Consider the following 16,465-nt stretch of genomic DNA (forward strand, 5'->3'; position numbering starts at 1 on the left):
AGACGGGGATGAGGGACGTCGGTGAGATAAAGCGGCTTCTTTCTCCTTTTCCTCTCTCTCTTTTGATATGAGCGAACTTCTCTGGCCGACCACAGAAACTACAGTAAAATTTGGAACTCTGAGGTAAGCATGGTTCCTTTGCTTTCAGTGAGCAGAAAATCACACATCTCTTCGATCTCGAATGCTCTCTCGTTTTTTGTTCTCCAATTCTTATCTAATTTAGGCTGTAGGGTTTCCATTTCTCACTGAAAGCTTTGGTCTCGACTTGGGGCAGTCGTACTCCCTTGCCCCTCGGTGGTGCTCCTTCGAGCTGATGTTATTATTTGGTTTAGGATTGGAGGATTTTTTATGATGCTTGGCTCTTAATTTGTAAATTTATTTAGTGGATTTTTGTTTCAATTTGTTAGAACGGCTTCAATATAATTTGATAGCCTTTATTGATATTTAGGTTTATGTTTCTGCAAGAGAATTGGTGTATTTCTACTCACGTCTTTTTACTTGCTTTTAAAATGCGATCCGTTATTTTACTATAATTTGATTTCATCCTCAACTAAAAACAAATAGGTTCTTAGTGTTGTAATTTCTGGCCTTCTTGGGTAAAGGGGTGTCAAATGGGATATGCTACTGTTTGCGATAAATTTATCTGAACCATGGATGTATTCTTTGGGATCGTCTCTTCTGAAGATTTTATAGGTGGCGTTCTAAAACTGTTTTGTTCCCATTTATGATTCCAGGGTTTTGTAGGATAATTACTTGAGGCTTAGCTATGAAAAAGGTTTCGAAGACCAGCTGCAAGTCAGCCTCACATAGACTCTTTAAAGACAAGGCGAAGAATCGGGTTGATGATCTGCAATTGATGTTCATGGATCTACAGTTTGCCAGGAAGGAAAGTCGGACAGTTGATGCTGCTGTTCTTGAGGAGCAGGTCCATCAGATGCTTCGTGAATGGAAGGCTGAGCTTAATGAGCCTTCTCCTGCTTCTTCTTTACAGCAAGTAAGCTAATATACCTTGCTATGCATCTTTGTGGACACACTATTCCGTTCATCACGGACACGTGAACCTGAACTGCAATGCAAGGTGGCGATATTTTGGTAAAAAGTGGGAAACTGTGAATATGAATTGTAATTTTGATGTGACTGTAGGGTGGCAGTCTTGGATCATTCTCGACCGATATCTGTCGGTTATTGCAGCTGTGCGAGGAAGAAGATGATGCCACTAGTCCATTAGCTGCTCCGAAGGCTGAGCCTAATGATCAAAGTCTGCAAACTGGGGTTAATATGATATTCCAAGACGTAAGTGCCTTTTGTCCTTTTGATGGATTAATAATCTTCTTTTGCCATATATTTACTTTTTGTTTATGGATTGACATTAGTTTTTCCAACTCGGGATTTTGAAGGTCTCTATTTGTAATAATTTTATAACTGTAATTACATGTTTGTGCTCATTTTAGTTTAATGTGGTGGCATCATTGTTGGTGCCAAATTACTTAAGATTCTTATGTTTGCTGCAAGAATTGGAAATTCCGAAGAAAGAACAGAATTGATATTTTATGAATTGAATCTTGGGGAAGGGTAAATACCAGAACGTTGTTAAATGATATTGAGAATATTAGGACTCCCATTCTTAATGTAAAATGGTTATATGGATTATTATTATTATTATTATTATTATTATTATTAGTAGTAGTAGTAGTAGTAGTAGTATTATATGCGTATATATTAGTAAGTTATGTGTCAGATATAGTTTAGGATTACATTATGATAAAGTTAGACTGAACTGTTTTTATAAATTGCTGCGTACTTTGTTTAGTTCGAGTTGAGTTGGGATATTGTTTTATGAACTTCTTGTTTTTCCTTTTCTCTCTAAGATCTTCCTTCATGCATTCTTTCACCCTGAAATCTCTCCTTTTCTTTAATTGTTGTACTCATCTTAGATGAGCTTGGTGTTAGAGACCCCGCATTTCTGCCACTTGGCTCCATTGATCCCTATTTTTACGTTTTGACTTGATGTTAAGAGCATGTCATGCTCATCTGGTTTCCTTCTATAGTTCCATCCATTTCAATCTTGCACTTCTTGTTTGTCCTGGTTTCTCTCGGAATTATGGGGAAAATTGCTGTAGCTTGTCCTGGAGCACCCAAGCCATTTCTATTATAGTTTTTAAATCATGATATGACTCATAAGTTAAATATGTAATTCTAAATTAATGATATGATTCACGAATGAGAATTTTATTTCTGAATTGTGAATTGTATCAAAGCAGAAGATATGATGGCAAATCATGAGAATCTTATGGAAAACATCTATAGAACAGGATCCAAGTTTTGTTCTTTTGTTATGGATGGCTGAAGAATCAGCAGGGGAGACTACTTCAATGGTGATGCGGCATGGCATCAACAGCAAACGGGGTGAGGGAAAAACACAAATTTGAAGGATAGGAAGATTGAGAAACTTCTTGCCTTTTTGAATAAAAATGCGGGATATAAGAATAGCACCAAATTAAAGTGCTCCAAAAACCATGTATAAAAATAGTAATATAAATAATTTTCCGGGTCCTGCAAACTGCTATTGGTTTGCACTGTCACCGGCTTCATTACTGGTTCAGCTGTCCAATCTCGATCTTTAATGTAGGTTCTTAATTTTTGCTGATTTATCTGTATTCTTTTTTTTAGCAAGGCTTATTTATCGGTATCAAATACCCCTGCTTCCGTGTTTGGCTAAGTTGTTTCAAGTATTCATAAAATGGGTTAATACAGGTTGAAATGATTTTGTCCTGCTGCAAAATGCAGTGCATTCCACTTTGCAGATGTTTTGAAATTCTTTATTAAAAGGGCTATAAAACACGTAAAAATATAAGATATATCAAATGAATGCATCGAGCTCAATCAAATGAATGCATCAAGAATCCTGACTTTGCTGTGAAATCATCCCCTAGGGCTGGGGTTTAGAACATAGCATTTCTATGTATTTGGATAACATTTTGGGATCATTTATGGAACAAGACGTTTGAATATTTGATGTTAAAAGGTGGCTAAATGATTTATGGTTGCCCTATTTGGGAGGTACCATATATGTCAGATGACATTATTCCTCATAATTGAATAATGTCTTCTGATGTCAACATGGGTAGGCTAATGTCGTTTCTTTTCTTTCATCGTTTGAATGACATTGTCAATCCGTTTGTGTGTGCTTAGAATGTACGCTTGTTTTCTTTTCAGTAACATTTCCTATAAGTCCATTTCTGTTCATATGCACCACAGTTTAGTTCATTATTTCTACCATTAGCCTATAATTGTACTAAAATTATTGGTTTAATTGTAAACCAGGGCCAAAAGCAACATGATTTCCCATTGGTTGATGACACCAAATTCACCTCTGGAGCTCGTGATGTTGCAGCTACTGATATAGATGGAACTGCTCTAGAATACCATCAGTTTGACTTTCACCAAGACTTCAATGACAGTTTGTATACTGGTTTTTATGGGTCCACGTTTTGTGAGGAGAATGCCATTTCCCATATATCTAATTATCTCCCTAGCATCTGCCCTCCTCCTTCTGCTTTCCTAGGCCCAAAATGTGCGCTTTGGGACTGTCCAAGGCCTGCGCAAGGGCTGGACTGGTGTCAAGACTATTGCAGTAGCTTTCATGCCACTCTAGCATTGAATGAAGGGCCACCAGGAATGGCCCCGGTTCTACGACCAGGGGGCATTGGTTTGAAGGACAACTTACTCTTTGCTGCTCTTAGTGCAAAGGCACTGGGAAAAGATGTTGGCATCCCTGAATGTGAGGGAGCAGCAACTGCAAAGTCTCCATGGAATGCACCTGGTAATATAGTCATGCTTTGTTATTTCTCTGGTTTTTGCTTTATTTTGAAAAGTCACTAATAGGGAGGTTGACATTCAGGCGAAATAAAAAAGACGGACAAGATTGTTCATTTATGTAATCAATGTCTTATTGAACTGCAGAGTTGTTCGATCTTTCTGTTCTCGAAGGTGAGACTATCAGGGAATGGCTTTTCTTTGATAAGCCTAGGAGAGCGTTTGAGAGTGGAAACAGAAAGCAGAGGTCTCTTCCAGATTATAGTGGGCGTGGTTGGCATGAATCTAGGAAGCAAGTGATGAATGAATTTGGAGGGCTGAAGCGGTCCTATTATATGGATCCACAACCATTGAACCATTTTGAGTGGCATCTTTATGAGTATGAGATTAGCAAGTGTGATGCATGTGCTTTGTATCGGCTGGAATTAAAGCTTGTTGATGGGAAGAAGAACTCCAAGGCAAAAGTAACTAATGACTCAGTCGCTGATTTGCAGAAGCAGATGGGGAGGCTCTCTGCTGAGTTCCCTCCTGATAACAAACAGTCTGTGAAAAGCAGGGCTAAACTGAATGCCAAGATTGGCATGGGTGGTGTCTATCCAGCATCTAACAGAGTGACTCCAGGACACGGAACATATGAATATGGTTTGGCTGCACCATACGATTATCTAATCGAGAATGCTGGTGACTATTACGTGACGTGATTAGTCATGGAAGGATGTACAACATGCTGCATTCAGCTTGGTTTAAAATTAAATAACGCGTCGCTTTGCCCCTCGACTCTCATTTGATCGTTTTGCTTTTTCTTCTTTAGCAACAAGAAGCCAAGGTCATTTTTTTGCCTTGTCAGATATTGTGAATAGCTGATTCTCTCGCTGGACTGCTGCGTTAGAGACTGCTGGATGGTGGATTCTAACTCTTGAAGATGATCTCATCACAGCAAAAAATTGATGTATGCCATTATTATAATTAGCAAATTGGTGAATGCTGGATGGAATTGAATCAGCACCACCAAAATGACTTGTAGTATTAAGGCAGGGTTACTATGATACAGCAATTACTCTGTTATCCAGATTATGCTAATGTAAGTCACCTATACTGCCCTTTTGAAGCTATTAGCTTCAGGACAAACTTTCAAGGGGATGGATGGTACATATTATTGGCTATGTAATAATCGTTTCAGTCCTTTTTGAGTAATTTTTATGGCTCAAGAAGGGAATCTAACTTTGAAAGTTAGAATTTATGCATTTGATGCGGTCTACCTTGTGTTATAAGATCATCTGTCTTGGCAAGTTTCCTGTTTCATTGTTCGTCATCTGTAAAATTAGGCAGAGAAATCTATGCGGGATTTTGTTATTTTTCTTACTTTTTTTTTTTTTGAAGTCATTGTTGTATAATAATAAAAGATTTTAGATTCTGGACAACTAAAATTATTAAATATAACAAGCGAACTTATAGGTGTATGTTTTGTGTGTAAGGAAATATTTGAGAGTCGTGGTCCCAATGCTAGCGGCCTAGCGTTTTCTTCATTATAATGACCTTGTGAAGATATGCTTGTTTGGATTGATAGTAGGAAAAACAACTTATTTTTAATTTGACTTTTAAAAAAATCAGATTGGGTAAAAGTGAGTAATGTGATTTATGTTTAGATTGATTTTTGTAAATAAGTTAATTTGTGAAAGTAAGTTGTTTGGATTATAATTGAATAAGTAATTTTAATTTATAAAATGACCAAAATGGGTATAAATTTTATTAAATAATAAAAATAAAAAATTATCAATTTACATAATATAATAATTTTAAATTATTTTTAAGCTCTAATTGATCTAATATATATATTTTTATTTTTTATCAATTATTATAAGGGTATATTTAAAAATAAAAGTATATTTCTAGCTTATTTATTATTTTCCACTAATTTTAACTAATTTTTTGTTATTTGTAAATTAGTTATTTGAAACTTGTAACAAGAATCACATGAAACAATAAATTTTTTAATTTTCTCTCTCTCTCTCTCCATGTTTCAAAAGTCATAAGCCATAAGCTATAAACAGCTAATTTTTACTTATAGTTTATTGTAGCTTTTTATGCAAAAATCAGGTTGCTCCATTGCAATCCAAACACCATAAATTTTTCAAACTTGCTTTTAGTTTTAAAAAAAAAAAAAAAGTAACTTACGGACGTTTAGCCGCTCAGCCAAACAAGTTAGCAACGGATACCATCATAACGATGCATGTTTCATACCATACATCATATCGACTTCTAGGCTTTTGATTTCACACAATTTTATTTTGGTTCTTTAGTTCTATAAAATCTTTTTAGTCTTGTTAGAATTTTATATTGAATTGATATCATTATCTTCTTTTGGTGCAAATTAATATCATTATTAATTCTTTTAGATTGATTGAATTTTGATTTTGATTTATTTAGTTTCAAATCGTGGTTTTCAGTTCTTATAATTTAAGAACTTGATTTGAGTTAACCACATTAGTTATTTAACCAAGAAGGTGTTTGGATATCTTTAGAAGTGTTTTTTAAAAGTTTTTTTTTTTTTAAATTGAGACAAACTCCTTTACCTATTTACTTCATATATTATAAAATTATTTTTAAAATAATGATTTGATTTTTACCTAAACACACTCTAAATGTAAGGATCAAATCAAAATTAAAACCCGTTAAAAGCATAAAAATCAAAACCAAAACTCTTTCGATTCTTGTTGGTTTTTTTTTTTTTTGGTTGCCCACCCAGTTCACCGGAGCTTTGCTTCGACTACATCTGGATTCGACCCGCGTCGCGCACCTGGCTGTGGTGGGTGAGTCTCCCAACAGGGATTCTTGTTGGTTTTGATCATGTAGTTTTGATGAGTTTTGGTTGTGGTCTTTATGCTTTAACAATTTTAACTAAAAGTTAATGTCACTAAATTTAAACCAAGTCCTTATGAAAGTGCAGGGAATAAAATAAAAATCCAATTAAACACAGTTAATTAACGTTGATGATTGATGTAAATTCATGAACCCTCAAACCTTTATAATTTCACGCTACACCTAAAATGCTCTATGATGAGGTCTAAAAATCAAAAGCTTTAAATTCGGCAAGGCTTCACGTGGCCACATTCTTGTGGATCTTTTCTAATACTCTTTCTGTCCTTAATATATAACCTAATTGTTGAATTGATTTTGATTCTAAATATAAAATCTATTTCTAATATTTATCAATTTTTCTTAAATTATTCCTATAGATATTTTCTTAATCCTAATCAAATAGAAGAAGAAAAAAAGATATTAAAAAATAATTATAGTATTTTAAAAAAAAACATGTCATATTTTTTATAATTAATTAACTTACCTAACTTCTTTAATCTAATCAAATTAATTAAATATGTCTTATATTAAAAACCGAATGAGTATTTATGATATCTCGTATACTCTTGGATCTAGTGTTGATTGATTTTTATAATTTAAATAAGAGCACAAAAATATTTTCTATCTTCAACAGACATCGTCTTTTATTATACTTTCTCATTCTGTTTCATTTTAAATTCCGCGGACCCAGTAACCTCTGTTTACATAAATACACTGCAATTTTATTTCAAGGCTTCAATATGAGCATGTGGAGGGGGCTTCATCAAAACAGGCAGCAAGCTCAATTATTCTCAGTCACGTTCTTGTACATTCTATTACACGAGGTATATGGCAGTCTGACACAGGAACCAAACTTGTGCTTGCACAAATGCTTAAAACAGGAACAGGCATAATTAGTAATTTACATACAGGCAGAACAAAAGATAAAGATGGACAGTCCCTCCATCCACTTCCACCAAACACAGTGGTTAGTCAGCATCCAAGTTAAGCCCCATCATCTTCCAGGTTGTTGACCCGTTCGCATTCGTCAATCCATTCACTGTATCTGCATCATTGCAAAACAGACTCTTAAGTTGTAAGTTGTGGGTGTCGATGCACGTATGTGCATGTGTGCGTGAGAAAAGGAGGGTTTCCACAAATTGATGGAACTTACACGTCTATTGGCTCCGATAAAGCTGTGAATACAAAAGCAAAACTGGTTAATAACTCTATCAGCAATGCATACGATCTCAGCAGATGTAAGAGTCTAAGTATATGAAGTATTGAGTTAATCATCCCCACCGCCACAAAATTGTGTTGTGTTTCACAAAGAGAGAGGAGGGAAATTTTAATATGCACCCATTTTCAAAATGTCATGTCACTAGTAGCAGCGGTTAGGTCGAGTGGCAGGCACTTGATACCCCTCAAGCAAAGTCTTGGATTTTATTTTTGCGAATGGAAAAAATCACACAACGTAGTTTCCCGTTTCCACTTTCCACCCATTTAGAGCCTATCATAGTTCCAATTTGAATCATTCGGTAACATATGATTCTCGAAAAAATGTCATGGGACTCATTAGGACTAGTCTGGGGACCAAATAAACATTGTAAAACAAGGAAGGAAAGGAAATCTCTTCCTTCTCTTGGTGCCTAACACAAACAGGACTTCATGGATACAAGTACAACTTGGGAGAATAACCGATCACTTCCAAAAAGGTAAACAGCTTCATAAGGAAAATCTAAGCATGTTCCAATATCAAGTGGGTTTCTTATGTATTTCTAAAGCCCTCCTTGATTCGATTTAGTCATTATTTCTATAAACAGGGCCAGCCATGAAGGTAGAAAATCAAGGCCAGTCCTACACATACCTAGGAATTAGTTATTAAATATATCAATAAAATCAATGTCTTGGTTGCTAAAGAGTACAAATGTCAAATAATGGCGTGAAACATACCTGTGATGGTAGTACTAAAGCTCTCTAGGCATATCCTGCAAGAAGCTTCCCCTATGAGGTTCTTCATATCTCTGTCAATGCATGCCAAAGATGAGTATATAAGTGAATATTCATCCCCATCTTTAACAAGAAAAGCCAGAGGAGCTCAGAGACAAATATATTTGGGGGGAAAATCTTGCACAGCCCGTAACAAATAGTTAAAAAAAAAAAAAAAGCTTACATGCGACATTCAACGCCAGAGCCGTGATTGCAGAAGGGGCAGCTGAAGACAGTGTCAAGCTTATCCATTCGTTTCTTTGGAGGTGGCTTTGCTCTTGATTTCCTCTTTCCCATAGCTCAAATCCTGCATTTCATATATAAGTACCAGAAGTTTAAATCAAAACCTCTTAGCAATCTACAAACTTGATGACAATAACAAAGGTTCGGTGATCGATGTAAACAATCAGCATGGCCACTAAACATATAACACACTTATCAAACCTTTCACGCTTCTTTGCCAATTTTTATTTTATTTTGAAAAACAGCTACTTCTCACTCCATACATGGACGATCCTAATGATGGTCCTCTAGGATCAAAATTTCAAGATAAATGAATATGTCAAAATATAATATAAAATCCATACCGAGTTGTACAATTCAGTGTGTATTAATTTTCAAATTCCATGCAACACAGGACGCCCACATTTAGTTAATACAAGACAAGAACCTCCCAGGGCAATAGAAGCCTCATGAGCAAAAACCGGCACGATGAAGGGCTCTTTTCTTTCTACTCTTTTCAAAGCCAACTCAATGTTTCAAAATTATCCGACAGCCATAAAAAGGGGTATTATCTGTATATTACCCATTAATCCCGCCATAAATGTGATGAAAACATTTGAGAATCTGAGCTCAAACTAATTGGATAGGTCAGCCCAAGTGATTATGGAAGAGACTACATAGACTAAAGGGGCGAAGTCCAAACGTCCCCTTGCCCCCACCCTATCTTTCCTACGTAACAGCATCATTTCCCCGAATTCTAGAAGGCAAATCAGCAGATAACTAGTCTACGAAGATTTCAGAATAGCTTTGCTATGTTGTCAAACAAAGAAAAACAAAAGGTTCTGCACACAAAGTTATCTCATTTTCCATTTGTTCCTCCAATTATCAAAATAGGAAACGGAAATCAAATCAAAACCTAATCAGCAGGAAGTTCACGCATCGGATGCAGAAAGACTATGGTTAGACAAACAAATCACGAGTGATAATCCAAAAGTCGAAACAAAACTCGGAAAGAGAAAATCGAAAGCAGCACTGCTTAAAGAATAATCTTTCTCCAAAACAATCACCAACTTAAAACCCAATCTCACAACTCAGTCTTATAGCAGACAGATCGATTGTAAGATCATAACATTGAAAGACGAAAGGACGAGCTCAATCATCTTACCTTGCGGAATTCCCGGCCGTCTCTGCCTGAAAAAGGAGCTTCCTGTGTTGACGCTGGCTGTTCTATGTAGCCCCTAGCCAAGGGGCGTGAGAACTGAGAAGAATGGAGGAGCCGAAACGCACGATGCGCGTGCGAATAATTTTTTTTCCCCATTGATTCATAAAATAAAGGGCAAAAATTTTTAAAATATATTATAATTTGCTATAAATTATTAAATATTATTATACATAATTCTGAATTAATCATAATTATAATCGAATATATATATCACTTCTGGTCTTAATTATAAGAGCTCGTTTACAGTCTACAAACAAGATCTTATAATTAGGATTAGCGGTAGTACATAAGTATATATTTGTTCGATCCTTAATATAAGACCTATTTAACTAATTTGATTATATTAAGAAAGTTAGATAAATTAGTTAATTACAAGAAATATGATATGTTTTTTTTTAAAACACCATAATCATCTTCCTTAATATCTTCGCTTCCTTTTCTACTTGATTCTAGTTAAAGGAGTATCTATAAGGATAATTTAGAACAAATTGATAAATATGAGAAATATGTCTTATATTTAGGATCAAAATTAACTCAATAATTAGGTTATATATTAAGGATTGGAGGAGTAATAAAATTTATGACCTGCGTTTCTTATTCTTAAATTTGCGTCCTTTATTCTCAACTCAACAATTTTCAATTTGTCGGTTAGTTGTTTAATCTCGCATTTCAGTTTGATTTCTTCTTGATCCGGACCTCACTCATATGAACTGCAATTTGCAAATTTGAAATCAGTTCAGTTTTGCTTAGCTTATTTAAATAAGAATCTTTGTCTTTGCCATCACAACCAAAAGGTCATTCGATTTTAGTGATGCTCACAAAAGGAGTGGTGTCTATTTGTAGGTTGATATCGTGGCCAATTAATCAACTCTAATTCTTTTGTGGCTCAAGATACCACTTGAACCTAAGTGTGAACAAGATTAAGGGGGTGTTTGGATGAGGCAAAACCATGATTTGCAGAATAGCTTCTGTAGAATAGATTCTGAAGAGAATAGATTTTGAAAGAATAGATTTTCTGAAAAAGTGATTCTGATAAAGTGAGAGTGTTTGGATAATTATTGTCAGAAGTGCTTTTTGATATGTAGAAATTACTAAAAAAGACATAAGTTTAAATGATAATTACATATAATATATATTTCATAATATATGTTTATTTGAAGTAATAAATTTATTAATAATATATATTTTGACAACATAATAAATATGGCATAAATAATATAAATAATAAGAAATTAGTGTGTGTATATATATTAATAAAATAAATAAATATGTTTTTAGAAAAATGATTTATTTTGCCAAATATATTTCATAACTTCGGACTACCCCACGCGTGCCGAATGACTACCACCCCCCACGCTGAATGACTCCCCCCCTGCGTGCTGAATGACTCCCCCCCCCCCCCGCGTGCTGAATGACTACCCCCCCGGCGTGCTGAATGACTACCGCCCCCCAGAATGATTACCCCCCGTGCTTGTTCCCTCCGTGAGTTGCCTCAGAAGCTACGCCCTGCCAGCTTACCTGAAACCAAGGTTTTGTTGGGCAAAACCAAGGTTTTGCCCAAAACCTTGGTTTTAAAAAAAATGGGGGTGTTTGGCAAAATTTTTGCCAAACCATGGTTTGGCAAACCAAATCATGGTTTGGCAAGAAAGCCAAACACCCCCTAAGATATTTCTAAAATCATAGTCTTAGAAAAATCAAGCTCTCCACTTCATAACAATACTTGATAAGCAAATGAACTTTCAATCACAGATTGATATTAGTCGAACAATATAACCCAAACAAACCTTAGTTAACATGGACCATATAATTGAATTAATCGAGAAACAAAGGTAAACATATAATATAATGAAATTCAAATCCAAACTGTAGCTCTAAGTTCAAATGTAAAGCTCAATTTCTCAACTGCAAATGTTAACCGACATTTAACATAACAGCTTATGGGTTGAAGAAGATGAAGGTAGCACATTACTCTCCCGTCTTTTTTTATAAGTAACAACTGTTATTCTCCTCTTGTCTCTAAATAGAAGCAACATTTATAAGTTGTCATAAATTTTTGTAGCAAATTTCTTATTTTTCTTCTATTAATTACTTATTTTAATACTTAATAGGGGAAATCACAAATAAAGACCCTCGAATTAGCAAAATCACTCTATGGTCACCTAAATATGCTAAATTACTATGAGGGACCCGGTCTCAAATTGTAATTATGAAATCATGGCCAAATTACCAAAATGCCCCTCTTTAAATTTTTTTTTTTTAAACAGAAAGCCACTGTCTCACCGGAATCCGGCCACCGGCGCCGGAGCTCCGGCGGCTGCTTCCGGCCACTGTCGGCGGCAGGACGCCGGAGTCCGGTCGCCAGAGCTCCGGCGCCGGCGGTCTTCCTTTTTTTTTTGAAACTGTTTTTTTTTTTTTAAATTGGGGGGAAGTGAGGTTGGGGGGATTTGATCCCCCAACCTAATGCTTCCCAAAATAAGGAATGACCATTGAGCCAACAAATTTTTATTAACATTATGATGCAAAAAAAATATAAGTTAACTCATTTACTCTTGTTCCAGGTGATAACAACAATACATTTGGAAATAACAAGTTCTGATTGTAAAATAACACGTCTAGAATAAAAATTTAACAATATGTTTTTTTATAACAATAAATTTTGTTGCAGGTAATAACAACAATACATTTAAAAATAACAAGTTCTGATTATAAAATAACAAGTTTGGGATTAAAATTTAATAACACGTTTTTTTATAACAATACACTTTGTTTCAAGTGATAACAACAATACATTTAAAAATAACAAGTTTTGATTATAAGATAATAAGTCTAGGATTAAAATTTAACAACACGTTTTTTTATAACAATTAATTATTTATACTTTTAAAAAATAAATTATTTATAACTTATAAAAAATATTTTTAATATATTTATTTCTCTAAAAAAATACTTTTTAATCTGTATATCTATACAACTCATTATAAATCAAACTACTTCTTATAAATTATAAAGTATTTATAATAAGGCATTTTTGATTTATTAATCATAGTATAAATTTTATATTATTTCATTCTTTAAATATTAAAAATAGTTTTTATATTTAAAGAATAAAATAGTATTTTTAATTATAAATTAGAGATAAATTTCATTTATAAATTTAAGCAGTCAAAAAGTATTTTTAATCCACAATAAATTGTACTATTTATAATTTATAAGAAGTAGTTTGATTTATAATAAGTTGTATAGATATATAGATTAAAATTTTTTTAAAAAAAATTAAAAAAGTGTGTTGCCATTTTCCCTAAATTTTATTTATAAATTTGAACAATAAAAAAGTATTTTTAATCTATAAAAATTATACTTCAAGTTCTGATTATAAATTGGAGATAAAAATTATTTTTTAGCAAATTAAATAGATTACAAGTACTTTTTATAAGTTATAAATAATTTATTTTCCAAAAGTATAAAATAATTAATTGTTATAAAAAAAGGTGCTGTTGAATTTTAATTCCAGACTTGTTATTTTATAATCAGAACTTGTTATTTCCAAATGTATTGTTGTTATCACTTGAAACAAAGTGTATTGTTATAAAAAAACATGTTGTTAAATTTTAATCCCAGACTTATTATCTTATAATCAGAACTTATTATTTTTAAATGTATTGTTGTTATCACTTGAAATAAAGTGTGTTGTTATAAAAAAAAACATGTTGTTAAATTTTAATCCCAAACTTGTTATTTTATAATCAGAACTTGTTATTTTTAAATGTATTGTTGTTATTGCCTGCAACAAAATTTATTGTTATAAAAAAAATATATTGTTAAATTTTTATTCCAGACGTGTTATTTTACAATCAAAACTTGTTATTTCCAAATGTATTGTTGTTATCACCTGGAACAAGAGTAAATGAGTTAACTTATATTTTTTTTTGCATCATAATGTTAACAAAAATTTGTTGGCTCAATGGTCATTCCTTATTTTGGGAAGCATTAGGTTGGGGGATCAAATCCCCCCAACCTCACTTCCCCCCAATTTAAAAAAAAAACAGTTTCAAAAAAAAAAGGAAGACCGCCGGAAGCGGCCGCCGGCGCCAGAGCTCCGGCGGCCAGACTCCGGCGTCCTGCCGCCGACAGTGGCCGGAAGCGGCCGCTGGAGCTCCGGCGCCGGTGGCCGGATTCCGGTGAGGTAGTGGCTTTCTTTTTAAAAAAAAAAAATTTAAAGAGGGGTATTTTGGTAATTTGGCCATGATTTCATAATTACAATTTGAGACCGGGTCCCTCATAGTAATTTAGCATATTCAGGTGACCATAGAGTGATTTTGCTAATTCGAGGGTCTTTATTTGTGATTTCCCCTACTTAATATATTTATTATCTCATTTTCTAAACCATCATCTCTCTCCATCCATATTCTCTGTCTTTTATAATTTGTTTTATTATAATAATTTTTTTATTCTCTTTCTTATACTCTCTCCTCATAAATAAATGTATTATGGAGAAAAAAATTAACTTTCAATTTCTACTGTTTATTATCTTTAATTGACTTTTTTATCAGCCTACTTGATGGAGTCCAAGATTGTTTATGGGTGGAAGAAGATGACGTTAGCACATTATCATATTTTGCGCATCTAATCTACTATGTTGCCTTGTGTTTTTACTGAAATTATTTATAGTAATTACTAGAGTGGCTGCGCAAAAGTCTTGCGTGACAAGTGTTCTTAACACCGGACATGCAAGGGACCGATATACATTGATGTTAAGTAAATTACTAAGAATTTATTTGGTACGAGGGAAATGGAGGGAAGGGGAGGAGAGAAAAATTTTTAATAAGCTCGTTTTAAAAAATTAAAAAAGTGGGATTATAAAATTTTGATAAAGAGAAAATATAAGGTAAACGAGTAATTAAAATTAATCAAAAAATTTGAACCCCACTTCTTTAATTATTTAAAATGAGATCATTAAAATTTTCCCTCCCCTCTCCTTCCCTCCATTTCCCTCATACCAAATAAACCTTAAGTTAGTAGTTAACTGGACCAGCTAGTTGACTGATTTGAAAATAGTAAGTAAATTATTAAATTATTTTAAAATATTTATATTTATTATTTTTTTTTCAAACTAATTTACCTTATCTATACACCGATATATAATATAATGATATGAATAAGTATTTTAAAAAGATTATGTAACATGCTATAATCAAGTAAGTTAATAATTTTTTTAATTCCCATAAATTAGTTAACTAGTCTTATATTTAGAATCGGAGCTAGTAATATTTTAATAGTTGACTGGCTTCTTCTTGCCGACATTAGTCTTGACTGAGTTTGACTTGTGCGAGAATGAGATAACGATAACGTAGTATTATGGGGCCAGTAGTGTGAGTGTGATAACCTTGCTGGTGTGATAACGTACGCTTTCATTTTTCACTTTTCATAATTCATCCACTCATTCGCTTTACGGAAGTTCAAACTCAACTTTACATTTAGATTAAAAAAGTTTCAAAGCAGGTGGTTGATGTCATTTAGATTATAAAAGCCCACATATATTTTTATTTGTTAAACATATGTTTTAATATTAAAGATATGGAAAATGAATACTGAAAAGAAGAAATTAAGAAAACTCACTCCAACTCTCACACAACACCTTATAACAATTGAAATCATCAAATCATCAAATCAATGTGGTATCAGATGATCCTAATTGCAAATAAGTTTTGATATACATTCACCAAAATACCTTAATTAAAAAAGTAAAACAATTCCCTCCCCTATGGTTGCCTGAGCTGCCACCGCCGGCCAATCGCTAGCGCCAGAACCCCCTCCCCCCACTGCCAAAGGCATCACCGCCGGTTTCAAGTTAAATATTGGCAAAGCGGAGGTTAAAAATTGAGTGTAGCAAATTAATAGCTTGATGGCATACTGGTCATTTGGATGTTGAGGCCTAGAGGACATGGCGCTTGGGGTCGTCGCGTTGGAAATTTCTAAAGACTTAGAGTATTATCAGTCAAAAGAGATTTTAAATGGTTGTATGTGTTGTAAAATTAAAGGAAAAAATTAATAAAAAATTTAAAAAATTGTATAATTAAAGTGATTTGTTATAAAATAAAAAGGAAAGTTTAATTTTACTTTTAAAATATTATTTTTGAACACATCTTTTCTCATTGTATCTAGCTTTTTAGTGTGTTGTTTTGATTTGATCATTTATTGATTGGCTGCAAATTGCCAAACGTTGCCACTTTGATACTTCTCTGTGAAGGAGCTTTTACACGGCTCAAAATCATAAAGCAGCTAGCTTCACGCATTCTTCTTTGTTGGAAGAAGAAGGCCTGTGTTATCTCTCTCCCTCTCTCTCTCTCTCTCAGCCTAGCCTAGTTTCTTTCATCAAAC

The 16,465-nt window shown here is 33.7% G+C and overlaps 2 protein-coding genes across 3 annotated transcripts; one reads left to right on the plus strand and one right to left on the minus strand.

Annotated features, from left to right (window-relative positions):
• LOC114741317 (transcription factor VOZ1) lies at window positions 1–5,074 on the plus strand. 2 transcript variants are annotated; one of them, XM_028929570.1, is made up of 5 exons: window positions 1–123; window positions 745–994; window positions 1,144–1,293; window positions 3,325–3,823; window positions 3,964–5,074. In XM_028929570.1, the coding sequence occupies exons 2-5, from the start codon at window positions 767–769 to the stop codon at window positions 4,515–4,517; spliced, it is 1,431 nt and encodes a 476-aa protein (XP_028785403.1). In that variant the 5' UTR covers window positions 1–123; window positions 745–766; the 3' UTR covers window positions 4,518–5,074. The 2 variants fall into 2 exon arrangements, with proteins under 2 accessions (XP_028785403.1, XP_028785402.1); XM_028929569.1 differs by having other exon boundaries at window positions 2–123; window positions 735–994.
• Window positions 5,075–7,416: 2,342 nt separating this feature from the next.
• On the minus strand, window positions 7,417–10,136 carry LOC114741315 (transcription elongation factor 1 homolog). The gene is made up of 5 exons (XM_028929568.1): window positions 10,031–10,136; window positions 8,828–8,950; window positions 8,608–8,678; window positions 7,829–7,850; window positions 7,417–7,720 (listed from the first exon to the last, which is right to left on the minus strand). The coding sequence occupies exons 2-5, from the start codon at window positions 8,938–8,940 to the stop codon at window positions 7,660–7,662; spliced, it is 267 nt and encodes an 88-aa protein (XP_028785401.1). The 5' UTR covers window positions 8,941–8,950; window positions 10,031–10,136; the 3' UTR covers window positions 7,417–7,659.
• Window positions 10,137–16,465: the final 6,329 nt, after the last annotated feature.

Source organism: Neltuma alba, unplaced genomic scaffold (assembly GCF_004799145.2).
Source record: "Neltuma alba isolate B1F8T4 unplaced genomic scaffold, ASM479914v2 tig00003348_pilon, whole genome shotgun sequence".
Classification (NCBI taxonomy): Eukaryota; Viridiplantae; Streptophyta; class Magnoliopsida; order Fabales; family Fabaceae; genus Neltuma; species Neltuma alba.